General features: G+C 40.3%; 1 protein-coding gene across 1 annotated transcript in view; it reads right to left on the bottom strand.

Annotated features, from left to right (window-relative positions):
- The window catches only part of cacna2d2a (calcium channel, voltage-dependent, alpha 2/delta subunit 2a), a 324,986-nt gene that overhangs the window by 233,033 nt on the left and 66,629 nt on the right, over positions 1–25,324 (bottom strand). Inside the window, exon 3 of the mRNA XM_036571307.1 lies at positions 2,980–3,096. Coding sequence (XP_036427200.1) covers positions 2,980–3,096 — 117 coding nt within the window. The remainder of the gene's footprint in view (positions 1–2,979; positions 3,097–25,324) is intronic.

The raw sequence follows: 25,324 nt of genomic DNA, 5'->3' as shown, positions 1-25,324 counted from the left end.
CTGTCTAGCCACTGGCACAGCGCTGACCTCATAGCACCAGTCCTGTCCAGTCCTGTCTGAAAGACTTTTGTGATGTCAAACACACCCGCCGCTGCCCGTCCTCCCGAGGCCTGCGCTGTTCTCCAAACATTCGGAGCATCCAGTCTTCCCTGCACTGTCAAATATTCGTGTGTCTGGTCTGAAAATGTGAGCTGACTGATGCAGCGCTAATTCTGATGCTGGTTTGTGTAATTTAACGTTAGCCTTAGGTTAAAGCCCACAGGCCGTATATCCCTATCACAGTTTAATTCAGCAGCAAACTAAATCGTGTTTCTCGTGGCAATTCAGCCTGTCACAAAAACTACCCATCAAACTGCACATGTCTGAGAAAATGAACATCTCTTCACCTCCGGTCCTAAAACCTGACATTTTAAAGGAGTAGTATGAGGCTGCTAACATTACTAATAATAAAAGATAACAGCCAGCGTTCATTCATATATAATATATATATTAATACCGGTTAATATCAATCAAATTGCTGTTGTGTTGTTTTGATTAAGTAAAAGCAACTCAACAAAACACAGGTGACTTACAAAATCAAACATTACAGAAATTTTATTAACTTTAATTTTGTTTTTGTTTTTTTTGGCAAAAGCAGAGAACTTCAAAGGTCATTTCAAGTTTCTGAGTTAAACAAAGCCACTTCAATGGATATCAGTTTCTTTTAAGTGCAATATTTAACATTCTTTAACATAAAACAAGCAGGTAAAGAGCTGAAAACTGCAACAAAAACATCCCATTAATGGTCAATATTAAACATCTATGAGATCATACCTCAGAAAATCCTGAGGCTGAATCTCCAATGGCTCACTGCTCCCTATATTTCCTTATTTATCCCTGGAACTGTGCACACATGGCTGAATCCAAAGTGATTCTTTGTTAGACACACTGTGCTCTGTTTAGATGCAGTAGCCATTATTTTAAGACCTATGTAGTGCACTTTGTAGGGAGAAGGGATAGACTGGGGGTTGTGCCTAAAACAGTTCGAGGCAGTGTTGCATCACCTGACCTGAATACTGTGCACTGATTTGCTGAACAGATTTATCAGGTGCTGCTGGAGAACATGGCTGACGTTTGACCATTTCTGCTGTAAAACGTGAACTTTCAATGACAATGGACAAAAATGGCTTTCATGAGAAACTATATTTAAGGTACAGAAGGCACTGTGTTAAGAATAAATCATGACAGTCAGCTCATTTTTTAAAGGAAAACGTTTATCATTTTTGCATTTTTTTATAATATATACGGATTTATTGATTATATATACAAATGTGATTAGATACAACATGTAGTGTTTTTACATAGATACATTTTTCAATACTGACAACATATGGAGTTGAATATATATGTTTGCATGCATGTGCACTAGAGGGGTAAAGATACACGTATTTTTAGTTCCAATATGATTTCTAGACTTAATTCGATTCAAATTTTAAAAATTTACTTTACAGAGCTAATTACCTGCTACACAGATTGGCTACTTTTGATTACTGACTGTGGTTTCCACAACAGATGACAAGTCAGAGACCCTCTGAAGAGACCAAGGGGTGCAAGGGGGGTATTGGCCAAATTTTAATTGTCCAAAATGTAAAAATGTTAAAGTTTTAAATTTTGATACAATATATAAATTGTTAAACACTAGCCAGTACATAATTTTTTCATAAAAAGACAAATGTTTACTTAATTTTAGAAAATATGTGCTTTGGTAGTGACAATTCTTCATGTTACACATGGGTGTTCAGACTTTGGGACACATTTACTTCAAAACAGTGGAATGCAGTCTCGCTTCCTGCTTTAAAATGCAGGGGTGTGGCTAAAATAAGGCTCCACCTACAGACTTCATCTATGTATTTTGGTAGTGACATGAAAATGTGGGGCAGCTTTCTTTGAATACAGTTTTATATTTAAAAATTAAACTCGTAATAAATCGAAATATTTCAATACAAAAGTACAGACAAAATCCAGGCATCACAAAGACAGCTACTACTGATTTTAGCTACAGTTGTATACAAAACCTTAAATGAAATACTAATTTTACTTCATCAAAACATGCCATCTGACCAGGGATGCCTAACTCTTGCATATGACTTTGTTTCTTGTCCATGTTTATAGATAATAGCCATACAGTGTCAGAAACCACATCAGTAAGTCTAATAGAGATAACTCGACACAGTTTAAGGCAAGTGTGTGATGATGCAGTGCTAATGTATGTACATAAGCTACCATTAGGTGTTAGCATTAGCTTTGTAGCTGTAAGTTCAGCACTAACACATCTTGGTTGTTTGACTCCATCCGAGGAAGAAACTGTGTAAATGTGATTTTTTTTGTTAAACTACCGCTTTAAGTCAGTTAACACAGCTGATGTTTACTCCCAGTTCTGGCCAGGAGCCGATCCTTGAGGGTTAGCGGTGCAGTGCTGTGGAGATGTCCTGCAGATTTTTAGGGGGAGCAGACCGGCGCAAGGCGATCTCATTACCTGCTTAGTTAAGCAGGCTAATGCAGCACCGTGGGCATCGATAATATGTTTTTAGAAATCCAATTCTGTCTTATTGGAAGAGACAGAGGATCGATCCCTGGGTTTTAATGTAATGATAAGGACTATGTTGATCTCTGGCTGAAAACACAACAAATGCGGCGATGGACTCGCTGGGAGGTTTCTTTTTTCGTGCGTGTGTGCAGCAACAGTAGCTTCTGTACTGTATGTCTTCTATTTTAGGTACACTCTTTATATGCAATGTCTAGATTTACTGGCATTATATTCAGAAGCGTACTCACTCAGCACAAAGCACTATTTACTCTCAGAGAATCTCTCCCATGGTAAAACAGCTTAAGCAGCAACTTACAGGCTCCGAGGAGCAAAAACGAAACATTTTCATCCGATATCGACTCGACTAACCACACTCCAGTGGGCTATAGCACAGCCCCCCCTCAGCCACTCACCTCCAGGGCTTTCCGCTTGCTGTTGAGCAGCCTGGCGATGTCTCGAGCCACTCTTTCCACCAGATCCTTAGGCGAGTTCCTCCTCACATCAAACTGACTCCTCTTTTCACTGTAAATCTGCAGAGGGCAGAGGGCAAAGGACAAAGGTTATCCACTTTCAATCAATTACACAGCCTATCGGTAAAGGCCAGGTCAAGATGTGCCCATAAATTCTCATTTTAATAGTCTTGTAAAGGCAGCTGTTAAAGGATCTGCTCTCAGACATGAAGGCCTGAAAACAGTACTCATATTTACTCTGATTGACTTTATTTATCCAGCAATTGATCTGTCCAAGCTCCGCCCATATATGCATCCTTTTGTAGCAGTTTTTGCAAGCATGGACAAGCTTTACAGAACGTTGATGAGCAACTTTGTTTAGATTAGCTATATAATATATAACAATATATAACAATATATAACAAGTTTGTCAAATGCTGTGCTACCAAGTTGCACTGTGTTGTTGCAGCAAATCAGAACAAGGTAGCTTTGAAACTATAACAATAAAATTGCTGCCATGCTAATATTAGCTTGATTAGAAAACAAAATTAAACACAATCTTTCCTAACAGTGTGATGTTTTACACACAAACAAAATAAATATCATCTTTACCCAAAACCCTAAATTTAACTAGGGAAAATAGGGAATTTAAATGGGAAAATTCATGAACAAATTTAGTTGGCTTAACACAGCCGCTGCTGGTATCCCAGTTGGTTGCTAAGATACAGCTAGGCCATTGCTATGGAATCCCAAGTGGCTGCTAACATGTTGCTATGGTATCCTATGTGCTTGTTGAGGTGTTACTAAGCTGTTGCTGTTATCCCAGGTGATTGCTAAAGTGTTGCTGAGCTATTGCTATGGTATTCCAGGTAGTTGCTAAGGTGTTGCTAGTGTGTTGCTGTGCTATCCTACAGTGGGATCATAATTTAACATTTGTACCAGTAATGTACTTGTCTCGAAGGAGGCGTAGAGGCTGGACGCACATGCGAGTTGCTTTTACTGCAAAACCAAAACTGTCCAAAAAACAGAATGACGACGGTCCACAAAAGAAACGAGAGAAAAAATAAAAGAAAAAGACTAAACTAAACATGGGAGTATAAATAGACAAAGAGAAAACATGGAACACCTGCAAAAAACGAGAGGGCGGAGCTACAGACTACCACCAAATGAGCACAATTACAATGGGGCTGACCAGGGAGGAGACCAAACCAAAATAACAACAAAAGCACATGGCAAAAATGTAAACAAAAAACACAAGGCTAAAACAGGGAAGACACAGACAAAACTGGACCTGATACTGATATTATTTGTTGTTTTTTTTCTACTAATATTGGGCCATTTTACACTTTGCATGATTTCTCCAGGATGCTGACTTCAGATTTTTATCATTTTTCTAACTTTACCAACAATTCCCTAATCCAGTGGACAGGCCAGTTGTCGAGTGGATTAGCAAACAGTGGCTTATCGGAGTGTCATGATCCACAAAATTCATTATTTGACTCACATCCTATGGCAAAAATAACAAGTTCTCAAAAACGTTCAGGTTATTAGATCATTCGACATTATAAAATCACAGTATTTGAAACAAAAGCGTCTAACACATTAGCCACATGCTAACACGCCAGTCACGATTCAACACTACGATACAGTATGATTCTCTGTATTGTTGCATTCTTAGTTGCTTCACTTATTAAACATCTACAAAACTATACTTTCTATTTTTGTTCATGTGGACGGCTACAGTTCCAAAAACAGAACCGTTGATGGAGGTGAAGGACAGTGGCGAGAGAGGAGGACGGATTTAAGGCTCAGACAGTGTTCAGTGTGTCAGCGATTTCCATTTGATTTACAGGCAGGAAGGCTGCTTTCTCCTGTCTGACTCAGCAACACGCTCTGTAGTCCACAACAGCCTGGCAGCCCAAGGGACTCCCACTTATCCCCACTACCCCAGGGACTCCATTACCCACAAATCCGTCTCTGTCAAACTGAACACTGGGTAAAGAGAGCCAATGGCAATTTCTGTGACCAAGTAAAGAAACAGGGCCTGTTCACAAGCACTGCAGGACACACACTCCGAGCTGCAGTCTCTAATGCTGTGTGGTGACAGTGTGCTAGCTTACAACCAGACAGACCCTGAGATAACACATAAAGGACTTCTCCAGCGCTTTTCAACCTGATCTCTATCTGTTGTAGATGTAGCATAAGGTCGATTACCACGGACAATAGTGTCCCTGTGCTTAGAAATAAACAAAATAACTGCTGACTTGAAACATAGAGTACTGTGCAAACACCAGACTATCCTTCCAGTCAAGGCCAAGGTCCCTTGACAATGAACAGCTTGTATTTAATGGCTGTTTTGGTGGTTTCTGATGTTTGTACAGTACTGTACTTGTAACACAAGCCAACTGACAGGCGCACCTGCCGTTATAAGTGTGTTTTCAGTTAATTGGTTTTTAGTTATTTTACTACACACAGAGAAACTCTTAAATTTCTGTCCATGGGACTCAACCACTATGAAGATAAAGCAGATAGAGATTAGGCTGAAAAACACAGCAGTATTTCTTTAACGTCAGTACTAGTGAATGGGGACAGGCTAATCAGTTAATGCAACACGCTGCTATTTGTAATGGGACGGCAAAAAGAAAAGGATGTGCCTTCGTAGCCTAGATTTTAAACTGTGCTGCTCATTATTTTTGGGACACAATTATCAAGCCTTGGCAAAAAGTCATTAGGGTGCTCAAAAATTAGAGCGTGGGCACACATACGCACACACAGACACACATTTGGAAGGGTATGTGGAGTAAGCCATTACACGACTCTCACCAAAATACATAAAAGACCAATATCAGAGAGGGCTGATATCAAATTGATTGGCTACAAGCCCCCTGCATTTTAAAAGCCTGCTTCTCCAAATGCCTTCAAATTTGTTCCTAAATCATTATTCACTCCTTTAACATGTGCTCTGGGCTTTCTAGACTAATCTCCACTAAAGAGATGCATGGGAACGCTCTAATGGCTCATTCTATTCTTTTTTATTTGCATTGCACTTCTCTGGGTCTTACTCTAAGCCAACACAAAGACCACACTGATGTCAAGGGTGGGACAGCACCCCCAGCAGACTGGTGGGAATGGTACTTCCATTAACTCAAGAGCGAGCAGCAAAAAAGGCTGAGCCTGGTGAAAGATCATGACAATTGGGACAGCACTGCAAGGCTCCACAGGAAAGATGGCCTGACGAGGCTCAATGAGGCCCAGCACGTACGAGCGGCACTCATGCCAGCATTGATGGCACGGAGGGTGGTGGAAAGAGCGAATGGCGACTGGCTGGAGCGCCAATCTTGCTGCAGTTGCCCCCGGCCGCTGGGGATTTGTCGTCGCACACTGTGGGAAGAAGCGAGTGGCCTACGGTGTTTGTGCTGGCCAGGACTGTGCACGTGCCCAGGGACATGGCTCAAGCTGGTAGATCACTGAGGACAGTCAACCTTTTAAGGAGAGGGGCAATGTGGTCACCCGCTACTGGCTGGCGCTGTCCTCTAGATGCCTCTAGACGCTGATGGCTGTGCTGGGAGGATGATGAAGGCGTGCATATGGACTATTTGTGTTGTTTATGATGATGTTTGTCAGTGTTGGGGAGTGGGTTTAGTTAGTACGGGTTGGTGGTCAAATGTATGGCTAATGGTGACCTCCCTTTGTAGTTCAGTGCTTCTGTAGGTGCCTTTCTGCCCTGGTGTTTAATAAAGAGCACTTATAGTGCTGGAATTATGACCTCTTCTGTGTCTTACTCTACGCCAACACCACAGTACGTAGTGTCTAAACGTTATACTCAAAAATCAATAAGGTATGTTTGTTGGATTTTGTGAGTATACTAAACTTTGGCACTTGGGAATATACTGTGTAATGTATCACTGTTGTTGGAACAAATTTTCAGGCTTTGAATCCTCGTGGTATTTTTGAATGAGCACTCAAATACACATTCTCAAAAAAATCAATAAAGAAACAATAAAAGGTCAATTCACACTGGACAGTTTTTGAAGCATTTTTAGACAAGGACAGTACAGTTCCATTTTAATTAGTGATTAGTTCACACTGGCTACACTACATGTGTGAACATGAGCTCCCCTGAGATCCAGTCAAAAATCACTCCAATTTCCATTGAATTTTACACTATATTTAAAACAATGATTTACTAAAATGGGATGATCTTGTTGGCGTGGTAGTGGCGGAGCAGCTCCTGCGCTGTACTAACGGTGTGTGGAAGAGAATCTTCTCTGACAGCTGCAAAACACTGTGACTGTGATTTGATCAAACTAATAGATCTGCTGTTTGTGCTGTCAGGTTTTAAACCTGCTGTGAAACTGTTCAATCAGAAAAGAAATGAGAAAATATTCTGGGTCCATGACGGAGATGAATCAGAGCCAGTGTATATTACACACATGCTGTTACTGAAGAGCATCTATAATAGGAGAAAATCGAACCCAATTTTAATTTCTTCTGTTACTGTTAATTAACACCTGTCTTTAAAGCACTATAAGCTGCCACCGGTACTAAAGGTGCTCTGTAAATAAAGTTATTATTATAGAAAAGGATCACTGTATGGATTTGATAACATTCATCAATTTTTTTAGTATCTCCCAGCCTCTTTTTCTAATCGTCCAATTATACAGTTGATTTGTTCCTGAGGCATCTCTGCTCTTTTACCTTACAGTGTGGAAAGTGAGTCAGTTGCTGTGCTGAGTTGAGGAGACATGGCATGAATTTATTATGCATTCAGCTAAAACAGCCATAATTTGCTTTTTTTTAAATATATTTTCATACATCAAAAAATGTTAATCTCTCTTCTTTCTACAGACTTTTGCTGTTTTTTATATGCCACAATTGTACAGTATTAAACAGAGAACCGAATACCATCATAACGAATTAATATGAGGTCTTCAGGCCAGCCTGACTGACGCATCAGCAATACATTACTGTGTGGAAAAAACATACTCTACTTTTATTGTAAGTCAGTGGAACTTTTTTTTTTGGCCATTTCTTTTGGTCCATTCATCATGAAATTTACACTTAATGTAAAAGACAACAGGCATTTTCAAATTATGTCAAAAACTGAAAAAAGGAGATACAAGGTTTTGTTGTGACAGCATATATATTTTATATATATATATATATACATACATACAAACAGACTATTTGCTATATGTTCATGTTGTTATTGTTGTCATTGTTATAATGCTTTGGCAATACTGCAGACAGAGAGAGAGAAATTTGCTGTTCAGAGCAGAAATACTGCTTTAACTATTGCAGGTATCTAATGAGAAAGGCTGTGTTCCCCTTAAATCGGAAGTCAGAGCTTGGAATTACATCATTTGGACCAGCAAAGCTGCAATTTTAAGCTGCAACATGGGAAAAACCATAGACACTTTCACAAAAGCTACAAGGCTGGAACAACTGAAAATGTTTTGATAATGATAACGAAACCAGTACTGATATCTTAGAGTTTGATACGGATTCCTGAACAATATTTCTTCGATACCTCTTTAAAATGATGAACCAAAAGTGGGTGTGGCTTAAACCAGAAACACCTGTGAGGTGCTGAAAGCGTGTTTAGTGACCACAGTGGCTTACAGACTAATCAAGAAGTGTGTTAATAACATGCACACAGAATTTACTTTACACAGCCAATCAGCAATCTGGATTTTAGAGGAAGAGTGCCTATTGGCTCATGGATGCTGACGAGAATGACTACTTAGACACTGGTGCTGAACAATGATGCCCAGTACTGAACAATTCAATCAGCACTATAAAATTATTGAATTCCAATACTCAGCCCTAGTTATCAGATTTGAACAAATACTGTGTCTGTGTGTTCATTGATCTGAAACTATATTCTTATTTAACCCTAACCCTGCAGGCAAAACGGTGGTTGACTTGTGGCCTTCATAACTTCAGAACAGTTTAAGCTACAGACACGACACACATCAGACCATTCAGCAGACCCAGCCCTAACTAGCTAGTGTGACGTCATCGAGCCGTGACATCAGCATCAGTGAGTAATTTGACTCGGAAAATCACCCAAAATCCTGATATTACTGCTCTGTTTTTTGGCCTTCATATTCCAACAAAGGGTTAAAACAGTAACATGATTTACACATCAGATCACTCATCAGACTCTGCCTCACCATCCAAAGTGATTTCATCCACCTGTGATCATCCATCAGCCAGCAATCCAGCTCTAAAAATCACCCGAAACCCCACTCGCTACTGTTACTCTGCTTTTAGCCTTCATATTATTATACAAAGGGTTAAAAATAGCGACGATTCACACACCAGAACACTCAGAGGAACCTGCCGTCACTGTCCAGAGTGAGAGAAACCAGCTCTAACATCCACAATGCAGAAATACAGTACAAACACACAGCCAGATCACTGTAAAACCTGCTATTAGCTCTCTGCTTTAGCCCTCATATGGCAACAAAAGGGTACAGGAGTGGAGCTTTACTGCTGACAGTGTGAGCAGCCATGGTGGTAAGACTTCATATGCTGAACTCGACTGAACTCAGAGTTGGAATTTCCAGTTGAGGAGGTGTTTTCTTTAGTTTTCCTAGTCAGAGGTTGAAAATTTGAGAGTTGAACACAGCATTAGCTCTACCAAATGATAATCCGCGTAGCTTTACCTTAACATGAACCAGAAAGGATGCAAGAACAAAATAAAGAAACACCGGCAGAATCTTAACTTAGAGCCTGTTGTTTACCAAGTCTTAATCCCTCATTCAACATTTATCTACAGTCGCTGCAATAATCACGGCCCGTGTTCCACTGTCGTTTTGGCACCTTGACGGCTATTTACCGCCCCTAAACACTTCATTACCGTCCAAATCGTTCCAGGCGGCAGCCACGTGCCTCATTTGACCTTGCGCTTTTGTCGTCTTTTTTGTTTTTTTTTGTTTTTTTTTCTCCATTAGAGAGATTTGTTTGTTTGTTTGTTTTGCGTCGGCTTGGTGTCTGAGGAAGAAGCGCCTCGGCTTATCGGGCCGTGAAAGCAGACCGGTGACAGAGACAGATGCTGCGTCATTAAGGAATATTAGTGGACTCCGCCAAGCAGACAGCAACATCCAGCCAGCCCGCGGAACAGTTCAATAAAAGAGAGAGAGAGAGAGAGAGAGAGAGAGAGAGAGAGAGAGAGAGAGAGAGAGAGAGAGAGAGAATAGCCTAAGTTAAGGAATGCTAAAAGAGCTGTGTTTTCCAGTGGTTGGGAACGATACGGCTTCAAGGAAGAGTGAGAGCGTGAGAGAGGAAGAGTTCAATAGTCGTCTGACAGGATGGAAAGGCCTAAGAGAGTCCAGTGACAAGAACACATGGAACACGAAGGTTAGCCCAAAAGGCTAAAGACAAACAGGCTAATAAAACCTGACATCCATCCATCAAGCGTGAGGGTAAGGATCGACATTATTGGGAAACAGCTTTCGCTACATTTCACACAAATCACCATATGGCAAATAGCTCCTGAGTGAATGTGAGGCTGTAAGGGACCGTCTAAAAATTCCAAATCTGTGACAGAGCTCTTTAGCAATGTACTCCTCTGAGCCAACAAACACAGAAAACTAGCTTTAGTGTCCATCACTTGCTGAGATCCAATCAGAAGCTGGCAGTACTAGCCTGCAGTGCTGTGAAAAGGTATTTGCCCCCACATGATTTCTTCTATTTTTGCTAATTTGTCAGATTTAAATGTTCCAACTAATTTTAATTTAAGATTTTAACATGAGTAAACATAAAATGCAGCTTTTAAATGATCTCACCAATATGAAAAACTAATTTCCCCTTAAACCTAATAACTGGTCATCCTTGCCAGTAACAACTGCAATCAAACATTTGCAATAACTTATGATGAGTCTTTTACATCACTGTGGAGAAATCTTGGCCCACTCTTCTTTGCAAAATTGTTTTAATTCAGCTACATTGGAGTGTCTTTCAAGCATGAACTGCCCGCTTTAAGGTCTTGCCACAGTATCTCAATGGGATTCAAAGTCAGGACTTTGACTCGGCCACTCCAAACCCTTAGTTTAGTTTCTTTTGAGCTGTTCAGAGGTGAACCTGCTTGTGTGCTTCAGGTCACTGTCCTGCTGCATAACCCAACAGTGCTTGAGCTTTAGGTCTCAAACTGATGGATGGACATCCTCCTTTAGGATTTTACTGATAGAGAGCAGAATTCATGGTTCCACTGATTATCACAAGTCGTCCAGGTCCTGCAGAAGCAAAACAGCCCCAGATCATCATACTACCACCACCATGTTTTACAGAATATATTCCTCATCAGTCCACAGAATATTATCCCAAAGTCCCAGGGGTAATCTAGATGTTTTTTGGCAAAAGTGAGACATGCCGTTGCATTCTTTTTGGTCAGGAGTGGTTTGAGCCTTGTGATTCTCCCATGGATGCCATTTTTTGCTCAGTGTCTTTCTTATTGTGTAATCATGTACAATGACCTTAACTGAGGCAAGTGAGGCCTGCAGTTCTTTAGAGCCATCTGGGTTCTTTTTTGACCTCCTGGATGAGTCATTGTTGCGCTCTTTTGGTAGGCCAGTCACTCCTGGGAAGGTTCACCACTGTTCCAAGGTTTCTCCATTTGTAGTTAATGTTTCTCACTGTGGTTCGCTGGAGTCCCAGAACCATAGCAATGGCTTTGTAACCCTTTCTAGACTGGTAGATTTCAATGACTTTGCTTCGCATCTGTATTTAAGTCTCTTTAGAAGGTTGCATCATGTGCTGTCTTCTAGTCTGCATCACACTGCCAGACAGGTTCTATTTAAGTGATGTTTAGATTCAACAGGGCAGTAATTATGCCTGGGTGTGGCCAGTGAAATTTAACCCAATAGTCAGTTGAATTTGGTTAACTGGTTCCTTTAGTAGCTAAGGGGGCAATTACTTTTTCACACTTTCAATAAATGAAATCATAATAAAAAAACAACATTTTCTGTTTACATGGGTTATCTTTGACTAATAGTAAAAGTAGTTTGATGATTCAAAATATTCAAGTGTGACAAACGAAGATATGTTCTATATCTTATCCAGACTGTAGCCTATAATGTGTTATTCATAAACTTTATGCACCCTTATTTATATCCTTGCTGCTAAATTACTGTCTCAATGAGGCGCATAAACATGCTGATCATTTTCAGCTCATGGTTTGATGGTAATAGAACTGATCAATAGAACACGCCAACGTACCTTCACCAACATTCACCTTATACTTCCACTCAATGGTCCATGAATCACATAGGTCCACTCTGTGGGTGTACAATTAAGAGACAAGAGTCCATCTGTTCATGCACAGCCTGCCAGACTAAAATAAGTGATGCACTGAATTGACAATTTCCTCATGAATATATTAAAATATATTCAATCAGCATAATTATTTTCATAAGCAAGTACACTGAAAGACAAAGCAATGTCATTGTAATATATTGCATTCATGTGGAAATGACTGAAACAGTGCAGGGCAGATTTGATTGCATTCAGCCACACCCGAAAGTTCCACATTTTCCAACATTTCAAAGGTCCACTTCCCAAAAATATCCAGCCAAGAGTGGCTCTGTAGTCAGAAACTGACCATTAATGATGGACTAAAGGAAGACAGTAAACAACGACTGTGCATCATCAGATTGGGCTGGACGTGAACTCATAACAAGAACGTCTGAGGACAATCAAGAGACATTCTGGGCTAAATGTGTGTGGGAATGTAGTGTAAAATGGGTGTAAATTGTCTAAACCAGTTCAGCACCTCGTGTAGGCAGACCTGAAAGAAGAGGGTTGATGGTGCACTTGTCAACATTGAGTGCAATGACATGCACTTAATAATCCGATCATAATCGGATTTCTGTGTTGTCTGATTATTCAAACGTAATGTCATGTAAACAGCACACTGATTTCTTAGATTGGATTAAGGCCTAGAAATCTGATAAACAGAGCTGGATTTTAGCTCAGTAATCTGATTTCTCACTGCATGTAAACTCTTACTCTGATTTCTTTCATATTTCTCAATCTGCACATGAGCGAAACAGATAGCGGTACCGGAAATAAGAAAGCAGCGCTTGCTGTGAGGCACAGCAAAACACTTTTGGAGTGACGCTGAAACCACACGCTTGACTAAAACTCATCTTCGAGATGAGTGATGATGTTCATATTTTCAGGTAAAGTGGCACAATGTTTTTTAAAAGAAGCTGCGGCATGAAGTTTGAGTCTTACGTTAAATTTACGCCACATCTTATTCTGTAAGTTTATTGGCTGGCTGCAAAGCAGAAATCCAATTACTGCCTGACTCATGTAGACTCTGACTTTCCCCATCATCAGATTACCCAAGTGCATGTAAACACAATGATCGGATTACTTACAAAATCTGATTTTCTGCAGTTATCGGATCATTAAGTGCATGTAAACACACTCAGTGTTTGATGTACAACAAGCTTGTTATTAGTCAGTGTTATATTAGTTAGTATGGCAAAAAATCCCCCCCCAAGTATGTAGATGCGTTTTGCTAGATTGCTTGTTTTGCTTGTATCGATTGTACTTCAGACATTAAAATAATTACACTAGAGGACTTTGTTAGTGGGTTTTAGAGGTGGTTTACACTTATTTAGATGCTGATTTCCCCCTCAGTCCATCACCAAAAGTTCAACACGTCCCCAAACATGTATTCATCGATGTGAGATCACATCTGGCCCTGCAGAGCTACAGCCAGACTTCAGACTTCTAACTGTGAACCAGCAAGGAGGAGCTACAAGGTAGGTGTCTAGTAAACTGACCAGTGAGTGTTTGTAATAATGCAGTGCTTTCAGTATTACTAACTCAATGCTAATACAAATGTTAAATCCAGCTATTTTTTTTTCCCTCGAGGCCCACACGCACATTCCTCGTATGTGCAAATGTTTCCCACACGAGGAGAAGCTACTGTATCCAGCCAAGAGGAACAGCTTGAATCTGTCCACAGCTTTAGAAAATCCGTGGCCAGTCTCTTGCCACATGGAAGAAACGCACTCACTGCCTGCAGGAACACACTTCTGGCAATCCTTGCACACACACACAAAGCACATCGCTGATTCGCTTGTCTCTGCGCATTATATTTTGTAATGTTTTTGCTTTTGAACATGTTTTTCATGTTCATCGCGGCGGTGCATCAGTAAGCTTTTTTCAAGCAACCTGCTTTGTTTTAAAGATAATACTTGTTGGTAATTTCCTCTGATGGAGGTTACAGGGAGCAAATAGAAAAGCTACCAGAGCATGGACTAATATCTAGACCTGATTACTGTAATTCCTGCAGTGATTGTTATGTTTTCAAAAAAACAAATTGTTCACAAAAGACATTTTCAGGATGTGAATGTTTTCATTTGGAGAGGATTCGCTTCAAGGATCCAAAAGCAGGTGAAGAACGTTGGAAAACATGGCCTGTGGCGTGGAGTTTGTGCAGGGCGCCTTTAAAAGGACTATGTGGCGAGACTGATCTCTCCCCGCAGGTGTGTGTGGTGAATGTTACGGATAGGCAGAAAGCTCTCTTCAGGTTTTGCAGAGCTAAACGTGGGTCAGGGTCCACTGGGGCTGAGCTAGGTTAGTGCCAGTTTAAGGCATCTGGTGGACTCACGATGACTTTTCCTCCTTCCCTCTGCAAGCCAACTTCTGACTTTTTATTAGAACCCAACTTTATCTTAAAGCACTGTTCGAGGTGGTTTAGTTTTACCTGGAGAGGTGCTGTACTTTCAGTGATTACTGATGCAGATCCGTGATCTTGATCCAGTGTGAATTTGCAGTGTCCACAGTTTGGGAGTAATTGTTCCAGAGTGAATAGCCTAACCTGAAACTCCCTCAAACTGACCACAGGGTAATAACCAGACCTGGGCCTGTCTCACAAACCAGGATTTCTTACCTAGCCAGCTAACTTTAAGCTGAGTTTAATCTAACCCTGGATTTTCTGTCTCAGACTGTTTTTGTCATATTAAATTTTGTTCGAAGACCTGTAGGGCTGGACCCTAATATTTGATTATTCGGATACTCGTTCGCTGGGTAGGTGTTCGGTTTTTAATTTTGGGATTTCAGATATTCGTTGTTTTGTTGTTGTGTTGGTTTTTTTGGCTAAATGCAGGTTATTAATGTAGGCGATCTGCAAAATACTATAATGTTCGGGGGTCTCGGGAGAAACTCAGATGACTCAAGGTTACGGTCCATAACGCAGGTTTTTTTTTTTATTTGCTGAAAACAGCGCCAAAAAGAAACACAGCCCTGGGCTCTACTCCAGAAAACCCACCACTCCACTCATACTCAGACTCTTTAAAATAAAAGTCCTTGTACGAATGAATCTAAAACATTAACATTCTTAAAATTTTTCTCTTCAAAAAAATTGAACCACTTACAACATGGCATGGTGACGTCACGATACATTTTGTCAACATGTTCTTGAACTATATCCATATTTTTTAAATGCACTGTTAAAATGTCGAAATATATACCATCTCAGCTTAGGCGCCTGACATCCCACTCACTCACAGCAGCGAATATCATGCTAACACGGTGCTAGACAGCATGTAACCCCAAGGGTGGCTACAATCAGTGCCCCATTGTACTGGACCTTTATTAGGGCCACGATGTATGCCCTTCACACCTCAAGTTAGACCACCATGAAGCGCTAGTTGACCCGTGTTACCTCCTAGCCCACCACTAAGAGAGGCTAGCAGACCTGGTAGATGGAGTGAAGCTGCGCTGTGAAGAAAGCAGCCAGTTTGGAGATTTGCATTTTACAGTGGATGAAGCTGCGGATGTGATTCCCACTTCCCCCACTCCGCGGGGCAAAGCTTCAATTATCAAATATCCACTGCCGATTTCTGCCAAAGCTCTGGAGCCCAAAAAGTGGTATTCAGGACAGCCGTAAAGATCTGAAACAATTATGTATGACAAATCAAAGGGAAGGGGCAAATACTTTTCCACTGTAGATCTTTACTGTGCTCAGATTATTATAAAATTATTTTTAGCAGTTGTGGTTAAACAGTCCTGAAATCTGCCCCCTTAGCACCTCCACTTCCTGTGTCCCTTAGTTGACTCATTTGCCAGCATTCAACAAGCAGCTCCTCCCTCACTGCTCATGCATGTCCCTTCACCTTCTTTTCTCTCTGCTGGCTCTCTCATTGGCTGTCATCTGAATCACTTGTTCGGTTACCTCGCTGACCATCTCACACCACACTGAACATGTCTGACAACACTGTAAGGCCTAAAATCACTCGATCAGAAGACTAAAGATCGTCACACAGCTCCATCAACTGCCTCCAAATCAAAGGCTCACAACCTGGAAACTCATTTCTAATGGTCAAAATTCATCAGAAGAGGATAATCAGGGTAAAATGGTACAACGTATGTCCAGCTTTAACACACATTTACATACAGAGAGATCTATTTAGACTGCAGGGCCTATAGCACAGGGAACAGAGGGAGAAGAAGACAGCACACTACTCACTGAGAAACAGAGCAAAAAATCTCACTCTCTCACCCTCACTCCCTCTCTCTCTCCCTCTTCCTCCAGAGTATTTGTCTTTAAGACAGAGATAAACGGCAGTGGTTTTATTAAGTCGCTGATGGGGCGCTTTGGCTGTTTGTGTGTCCTTCCATCCCCTGGATTTTCTCAAACCGACAGCAACAAAAAAGCTTTCTCTTCTTTTTCTTCCTCTTTCTTCACTCTGTCTATACAAATACACACGGTTCATAAGCAGAGCTGTGGACAGAGCTGGCACAGTTTCTTCATCTCCCGGCTGATAAGTGTCCACATGCGCGATTATAAAACACTCACTACTATCATATTTTAGAGTGAAGGGAAAATCCTCTGAAAATCCTTGAGCAATGAAAGGCCAAAGCCATTAGAGCAGGAACAGAGAGAAACACTACAACATTCACACTGATGTTCCTCTATTCAGAGGTAAAATGAGAAAATGAGATGCTAAAATATTACAAATTCTGAGAACCTTTCCAATCAGCTAAAATGTAGAATAAAAAGGATAATAGAGGAGGACGAAGTTCATACGCAGTGAATCTACTATTTTCCAGTAAATAATTAAACAAAAGGGCTCAGGTCTTCATTTGCTATTTGTGAGGTTTTAGGTACTGAAAAGTCATAATTCATTTTCACACCCATTTTCATACATATCACTGCTGTCAGAGCAAAACCTTGTATCTCAATTTTTGTTGTTTTTCAGTTCTTGACATAATTTGAAAAGGCCTGTTGTCCTTTACATTGTGTGTAAATTTCATAATGAACAGATCAAAAGAAACGGCCCAAAATTACTTGGAAATATATTTGGTTCCATTGACTTACATTAAAGGTAAGGTAGGTTTTTTTCCTTCTCCTGTAAAGTTACCATTTTGGAGATACAAGGTTTTGTTCAGACAACAGCGATATGTAAATGGGCTGTGTTCTGATAGGCTGCCCTCATTCCAAAGAAAGTCTAGACCAAAATCCTCCTTCTCACTTCAGAAGGAATGGGCGGGGCTAAACATCTGTAGGCTGAGTAGGCAGTAAATTAAATATTTACAAACAATGTTTACATATTACGATGTGCTTTTTTTCCTAAATTATTTCTGGTCTGATAATTGAGACCGAAGTCTGGATAAGAAGTCTGGATAAGAAGTCTGGATAAGAGTGTTGGCTAAATAATGAAAATTGTAAATTTTAGACTTAATAAATTAATAATAATGAATCATGCTTAAATACATAAATTAAAGTGATTAGTTATAATTAATCACTGTTATTTTAGCCACTGGTCATTACAAGTGTAATTTAAAATTCAATAAAAATGTATTACTTTTGTTATTGACCCAGAAATTCATATCAGTGCATCCCTAAATAATCCTGACTCAGTCCAAAAAGCTGTGGACCAGAACAGCTAGTGTTTAATAAATGTAAGAGTTATCAAAAACTTAATGATTATCCACAAATAGCCATAAATCTAAAAACAGTAGTTCATAAAAAGGCTGAGGACGATGAGGAGAAGACAGAAGGCCTGCTGACGGTGACCTGCCTGCACTGGCGTCAGTGACGGAATGTAAAAGGTAATTAAAGAAAACTGCACTATCATGTTTCAATTAGCCTAATGTTTCTGGGACAGAGAGTAGATCAGTAATTAGTCAGGAGAAGAAATCAGCGCGCACACACACACACACACACACTCTCACACACACACACACACACACACACATATATATATAGACCCCTCAGGCCCTGTGTGATTGAGTTTGACACTTAACTCTCACGGCTCCACCCCTGAAGACCCCCACTGAGCTGATTGTACCATTAGCTGAGTGAGGAAACGTGTCTTAATCAGCGCTTCGTTTCCTGTTTGGCTGATAAAGGTCGTCATCTGTCCATCAACCTGCTGTAGACAACTTTATTCATCACATCTCTCTCTCTCTCTCTCTTTCTCCATCTCTCTCCTCTCTTTCTCCTTCTCTCCATCTCTGTCATCCATCTCTCTTGCTCTCTCCATCTTCCATCTCTCTTTTTCTCTCCTCTATCTCTCTCGCTTTCTTCCCTTCCTCCATCTCTCTTTCTCCATCTATCTCTCCTCCTCTTTTTTTTACCATCTTCACCCTATCTTTCTCTCTCTCTCGCTCTCTTCCCCTCCTCTATCTCTCTCTCTTCCTCCATCTCTTTTTCTCTCCTTCCTCACTCTTTCTCCCTCTCTCATCCATCTCTCTCCTACTTTTCTCTTTCTCCTTCTCTCCATCTCTCTCATCCATCTCTCTTTCTCTCTCCTCCATATCTTTCTCACCATTTTCACCCAATCTCTCTCTATCTTGCTCTCTCTCTCTTCCATCTCTCTCCTACTCATCTTCTCTGTTTCCTCCATCTCTCTCTTTTTCCCTCTCTCTCCTCCATCTCTCCTTCTCCCTCTCTTTCCGTCTTCAATCTCTCCCTCCTCTCTACTTCTCCTGACCCCACCTTTCTCCTTCTTTAACATGTGGACCCTTTACCTAATACAGCTTTAATAAACTCAAAGTCTCTCTCTCATTTTCTCTCACCTTCACACTCTCTTTCACTCTTTCTCCTCCACCTCTTTCTCTCTCCCTCCTCCATCTCTCTCTCTCATTGTCTCTTGCCCTCTCTCCTTTTTTCTTTCTGTCCTTTCTCCATCTCTGTCTCATTTTCTCTCACCTTCTTCACTCCCCCTCTTTCTCACTCTCTTTTTCCTCCATCTCTTTTTCTTTCGTCCTTCCCTCTCTCACTTTGTTGCTCTCTCCTCCATCTCTCTTTCTCTCTCCTCCATCTTTCTCTCTCTCCCTCTCTCTCTCTCTCTCAGGCTGGAGGGCTTGTGAATTAGTAATGTTTTGTTAAATTTAGTCTTGTATGTGATTAAAAGAAAGGGGGCATTTACTTGTTCTTTTAAAGTGTACTCGGGAGTAGAACAGCAGTAAGAGCCCAGCAACACACACACACACACACACACACACACACACATACACACACACACACACGCACACACACATGCCCTGAAGGTAGAAACGCTGCCTTCATTTGTCCTCTGTGACCTGTTTTAACACTCACTTTGTTTGTGTCTGAGTGAAGGAGAGACACACAAACTTACACTCACCTGTGTGATAAATCATACCGTTACCGTCATTACAATATTAATGATGATTCTTATTCCCAGAGTTGTGTGGAAAATGTGTAAAGCAATAATAGCTAATGTTACAACAAACCTGCATCACTATAAGGCACTTTTTAAGGAACACTGTAGGCCTATATATATGTTTTTATCTTGAAATAATAAGTTAGTTATCTTGTTATCTCGAGATAAAGTTGTTATCTTGAGATCACACAATATTTAACTCATTATCTCAAGATAACAATCCAGAAAATTACAGCAACAGCTCAGGGTCTCTCTGGACTTCCGTAGTAACTTGTATGAATGTTTTTTTCACAGATCCCGAACGTCCTTGCGAGCCATCAGTTGTTCATAGCAGCTCTGCAAATGAAAGTGGATCAAATCTTAATGGAAAGTTACTTAACGCCGTTAGTCACTGCGCCTCAGCCAATGAAAAAATAATAAGACACATCTCAGCACGACGCATGATCAAACCCAGCCACCCTCCAAGACCCCATCAGACACCACATGATGCACCTCCAGCTTCAGACAGACCAATGACGACCCCTTCTCTCTCTCTCTCTCTCTCTCTCTCTCTCTCTCTCTGTCTCACTCCCTCTCAGCCTTTTCTTCTTTCCTTTCATTCGCCTTATTGGTCTGGTCATGGCTGTCATCTTCTAATGGGGTTTGCCTGCTCCTCTAGAGCTGGAGACTTTTCTGCAAATTAAAATACCAGTAAGCCTCAGACTCTCAGAGAACTTTTTTTCCCTTCACTTTAAACTTAGAAAAAAACAAAAACGTGTAAGAAGATGACCCGGCTGAGGTTATCGTGCTAAGAGAGGACAGTGGAGGATTCGGGGGTTGCAGGAGGCCGTGAGGGGGATTTAGGAGTAATGTCGGAGCTATTTAAGGGTCAGTGGGTTAGAATTACATAATACTACTCGTCTGCACGTTGTGTCATTATCTTTGAAAACATCCGAACAAACCACTGGATAATCAATATCCTGTGTAATTTACCTATCTAGGCTCCGCCCACAAATGTGTCCTTAACTGCAAGCCCTGAAGGACAAGCCGTGTTTACAGAACACTCAAATCTCACTCACACTCCTGAGGATGTGTGTGCACAGTTGTGTTTTTGTCAAAATACCTACATTTAGAGTGTAATTACTTACATTCTTCATGCATTTAACTTTTTACTCTAACCCCTTAAAATCCCAGTCTTATTACATAATAAGGCTTATTATTCAATAACTACAGGGACTTCAATGCAAACCGGCTGAGCTATTCTTAGGTTATAGAAATATGCAGAATAAAACTTTGAGGTTAAGGTCCAATTATGACGTTTGTGGGGGTTTATTTATCAAAAACAGTCATAATTATTTTTTATATGGCCACTTTCCAACCTCTATTTATCCCTCAGAATTAAACAGGCTGTTACTAATATATGTAAATGAGCTCTGCTCTGAATGGCTGTCCTTGGGCCTCATTCAAAAAGCAGTCCGACCTGAGACACTATAACCTCAATGCAAAAGGGTGGGACTAAATTGCTGAATAGGCATATGCAAAAGTTTAAGCACCCCTGGTCAAATCTTTGTTGACTTTCTAAGTGGAAATAAGTTACCATCCTCTGTGAGAACACACGTCTGCACATTTTAACGCCCAGTTTCTGTTTATTCGCTGAATTTAGTATGTTGGGGGAAAAAGTACAACACACCACGTGGCCTGTGTTCATATTTTATGTTTTTTTTTGTTTTAATATGCTAAACTCAGCAATGATTTGCAGAAATATGCCATATTTAAGGTTGTTGCCTGTAGAGAATGTGTTAACAGTCATGAAAGTCTAATGGAAGAATTTTTTAATAAGCAAATTGGCTTCTTTCTAAAGGCTACTGCACATCAGATGAGAAGTGATGCGCAGCTTTGGCTAATAAACAGCACAAAACACAGTCATATCACATCAGATGCATCACAGCCAGTTCATTTTACACTATACTCATCTAGCACAGATTTAATTGAATATGGAATTTTAATCATAATTTAGTGAATTTATCACATTTGGTAAAGGTACCTCTTCACAACTCTGTTTTGCACCTAAAAGGTTCAGGGTGAAATAAGCTCGACTAGCCTAGTAACGTTAGCTGAGGCAACAGACGGTTGTCTGCTCTTAACTCAAGTTTATGTGTTAAGACTTTTTTTTAAGCCATGTTTTGGAACTTCTTCCAAAAGATAAATGAACATGAGGTACATCTGCACCCTGGGGGGCGGAGACATTTTTGTAAATATGTTCGAAATAATGCTGTATGAATTAGAACATATCAGACTCGACCCATCCCTAATGTAAACATGACAGTTCTATTGATATCAAGAATCACCAACATTGATACAGCAACACAGTGCAGCTAAGTTGCAATAGCTGGAAACTCAATATTATGTAGGGACCAATTTGTGCTACAGTTTGTCAGTAGCCACGTTTACAAGCAGACTAATAATCCACTAATAATCCGACTAATAGCTCAATCAGATTAGAATATGTCCATGTAAACACCTCAATCAAAATAGTCTAGTCCGATTGAGGCCATTCGGAATACAGTTTCTATCCAACCGAATGAGGTGGGTAATCCTGTAAATAATCTGTTAAACAGAAGAATAATAATCATGTAAACGTCTGTATCTGATTACATTCCCAATTGGAACGTTTAAGTACATTCTGATCATGTTTGTCGCATCATAGCAAAAGTTTATTCCGTTCAACATGGCGGAGCAGAAACTGGTCTGCAGAGGAGAGGAAGTTTATGCTCTGATCTTTAAAAGACGGCGGTGGGACGGACGTCCAGCTTATGTGTCTCAGAACACGACGTCTTCCTCTCGGCCTTCTTTAATAAGGACATGTGAAGTACGTTTTCCTGAGTCTGACATCATTTTACAGTGATTAAAAACACAAGCACTGCTCACTGCTGCTCATCTCACTCTGACTGGAATCACTTGATGCTCATTGTCATGGTAACGTCTACACTAAGTGGTTCTCTATGCATGCACAGAATTTTGGATCAGATTACTTGTGATGCACATATAAACAATGATTTTCCATGAGAGTGTTGAGTAGAGCGAGACATAAACACCTCAGACTTAATCTATAATTGGAATGTATTCAATTGGATTGGCAAAAATCTTTGCATGTAAACACAGCCAGTGTCATTTGGCTGAACTGGATTTTTGTAAGTGTTCTGTAAAGTTTGGCAATAGTTGCTACAAAAACGCATTTGTGGTCAGTGCATGAATAGGTCAGTAATTGCCTCTGAACTCTGTGAGGTCACCGCAGGTCTCTGATTATCACAAATGGAATGGAATTCCAAACGTATGGCTGCTGTCCCAGCCAAGGCCCACTCTATAAAGGAAAGCCTTCACTTACAGAGCCATCTCTGTCCGGTCCATAGAGCAGCCCTCAAGTACATAGCTATTAGAATCAGGTTAAGGAGCTTTATTCACATGTTCAATGAGGCATAGGCCAGAGTCTGAATTGGAACAGAGTCAAAGATAATGTACTGTGGACTCGGGCCTAATTTTCAGCACCATGGAGAGCTACCAAATGCTTTCAGACCGAAAGTTGTTGAAGTGGGGCTTTTTTCCGAGAAAGTCTTCCATTTCCTCGAACACACATACACACACACGCTGCACTCTAACATGATAAATCCCTCACTATAACTTTCAGAACCCTTTCAACTATGCTTTTCTTTTCCCCGCAGAAAAAAACCCCTCCTCCCTTCCTCGTTCTCCATAAGCCAAAAGAACTCAGTTTAATTGATGCGCTGCATATTGTCAACTCTGAGCCAAAAAAAAAGAGAATCTGAGCGAATGTCTTTCAAAGGCTGGTCCTGTGATCAAGCGTCTGACAGGCAGCCTCTGGAGCCACAGCAGACAGAAGAGTAGGAGGAGGAAGAGGAGGAGGATGAAGGCTAGCCAGATGAGTGTCCTGCTGCTGAAACGACAGGTCTGAATTTCCTTTAATTGCTCGCCATTATACCCCCTGAGGGACGCAATTAACACACGAGAATCTTTTGATAAAGCAGAGGGACGCGGTCGCTACATCGCTGGAACATTTTTCTTTTCCAAAAGCTCTTTCGCTTTCTAATCCAGCTCTAGAACTTTCTTAAGCTTTTTTGTCAAAGTTAAAGATGGGAGGTGTTCCAGCAAAGTGTTTTAAGTAAAGATGAAACACAGCAGATTGACGAAAGAAGAAACCAGAGATGCTGAAGCCAGATAAAAAAAAATAGTTTACAGTGTGAGCGTTGGGGGGTGGATGGAGAGAGAGTGAGAGAGAGAGAGAGAGAGAGAGAGAGACTAATTTTTTTAGAGTCTTTAAATTAACAGCAAACAGTTAAGTCCAGCATCAAATCCAAACTCTGAACCTGAAGACACTCAAAGCCTGAAATACAATTAAAGGGCCCATTTTTCTTGTATTTCATTTTTTACCCCCTGAGGTCCAGCTTTGATATAATTTAATAACATTATTTTTATTTAAGAACTTAATATACCCCAACAGTCATTATTCACTTCATATTTCCAACCTCTCTTTATCACTTAGAGCTGTTCTTGTCACTGTGCCTTTAAAGGGCCCATATCCTACATTTGTTTTGCATTTTATTTTTTTCCCCCCGATACCCACTTATGACATTCTGACCAAAAACAGTCAACCTTAGATGACCATTTCCAAATTCTCTTTATGTCTTAAAATTAAACAGGCTATTTTTATTACTGTGCCTTTAAGGATGTATGTAAATGAGCTCTGTTCTTATTGGCTGCTCCGTATTGAGCCTCATTCAAAAAGCAGTCTAGGCCACAACAGTCCTTATAACTTCAACATCAATGGGAAGAGCTAAACTGCTGAAGGCTAAATAATCAGATATTTGTAAATGTGTTGGGCATCACAAAAAGCGTGATTTAAAAACAAACTGCTCTTACAGCTTAGTGTCCTGTATGGGCTGTTTGCATTTGGAACGATATGTTTTGAAACTTTACAAAACGTAACTTTACTAAACTTTACGTTTACAAACTTCATCAGACTCTTTAATTGTAAAAAAGTAAGGAATTTTTTTTTTCCATTATAGGTCCTTTAACCCTCAAAGGCCCAAGCACTGATGACATTAAAACCGCAGCGCTTTTCATTTTTTCTTTTGAGGTGGATTTAAGGAAAATTCCAAGCATGGGTTTAAAAGATTTCAATTTTTGTCTTTGTGATTCTCCTGATGAAGTTAAAATCCATCCATCCATCCATCCATCCATCCATCCACCCACCCACCCACCCATCCAATTTATCTGGTAAAAATAGTCGGGCCCATTGATTATAATGGAGTAAATGTGCCCATTGTGTCAATAATGCTGAAAGTGGTGAACATTAATACCCATGGTTGCATTTTGTCAACATTCAAAAAAATTGCCTTGTATTTGTGCATGTACAGCTTTTTTTGTTGTAGTTTTTATCATTAAACATGTTAGGAATGAAGAAAAATTAAGAAAACATTCCAGCTCAAATACATGTTTTGATTTTGGCATATTATTAAATTCACAATACAACTTTCTTCCACCACGATGATACAGTTTAGAGTGTGAACTGTTGGGAAATGACGTAAGTCAGACACAGGCATAAAGAGAGTGCTTTAAATAACTGATGCAATTTTGTAACAGCGGGTCTCATAAGACATATG

Source organism: Colossoma macropomum, unplaced genomic scaffold (assembly GCF_904425465.1).
Source record: "Colossoma macropomum unplaced genomic scaffold, Colossoma_macropomum, whole genome shotgun sequence".
NCBI lineage: Eukaryota > Metazoa > Chordata > Actinopteri > Characiformes > Serrasalmidae > Colossoma > Colossoma macropomum.
The sequence above is the reverse complement of the archived record's forward strand: the minus strand, read 5'-3'. Positions and strand labels throughout refer to the sequence as shown.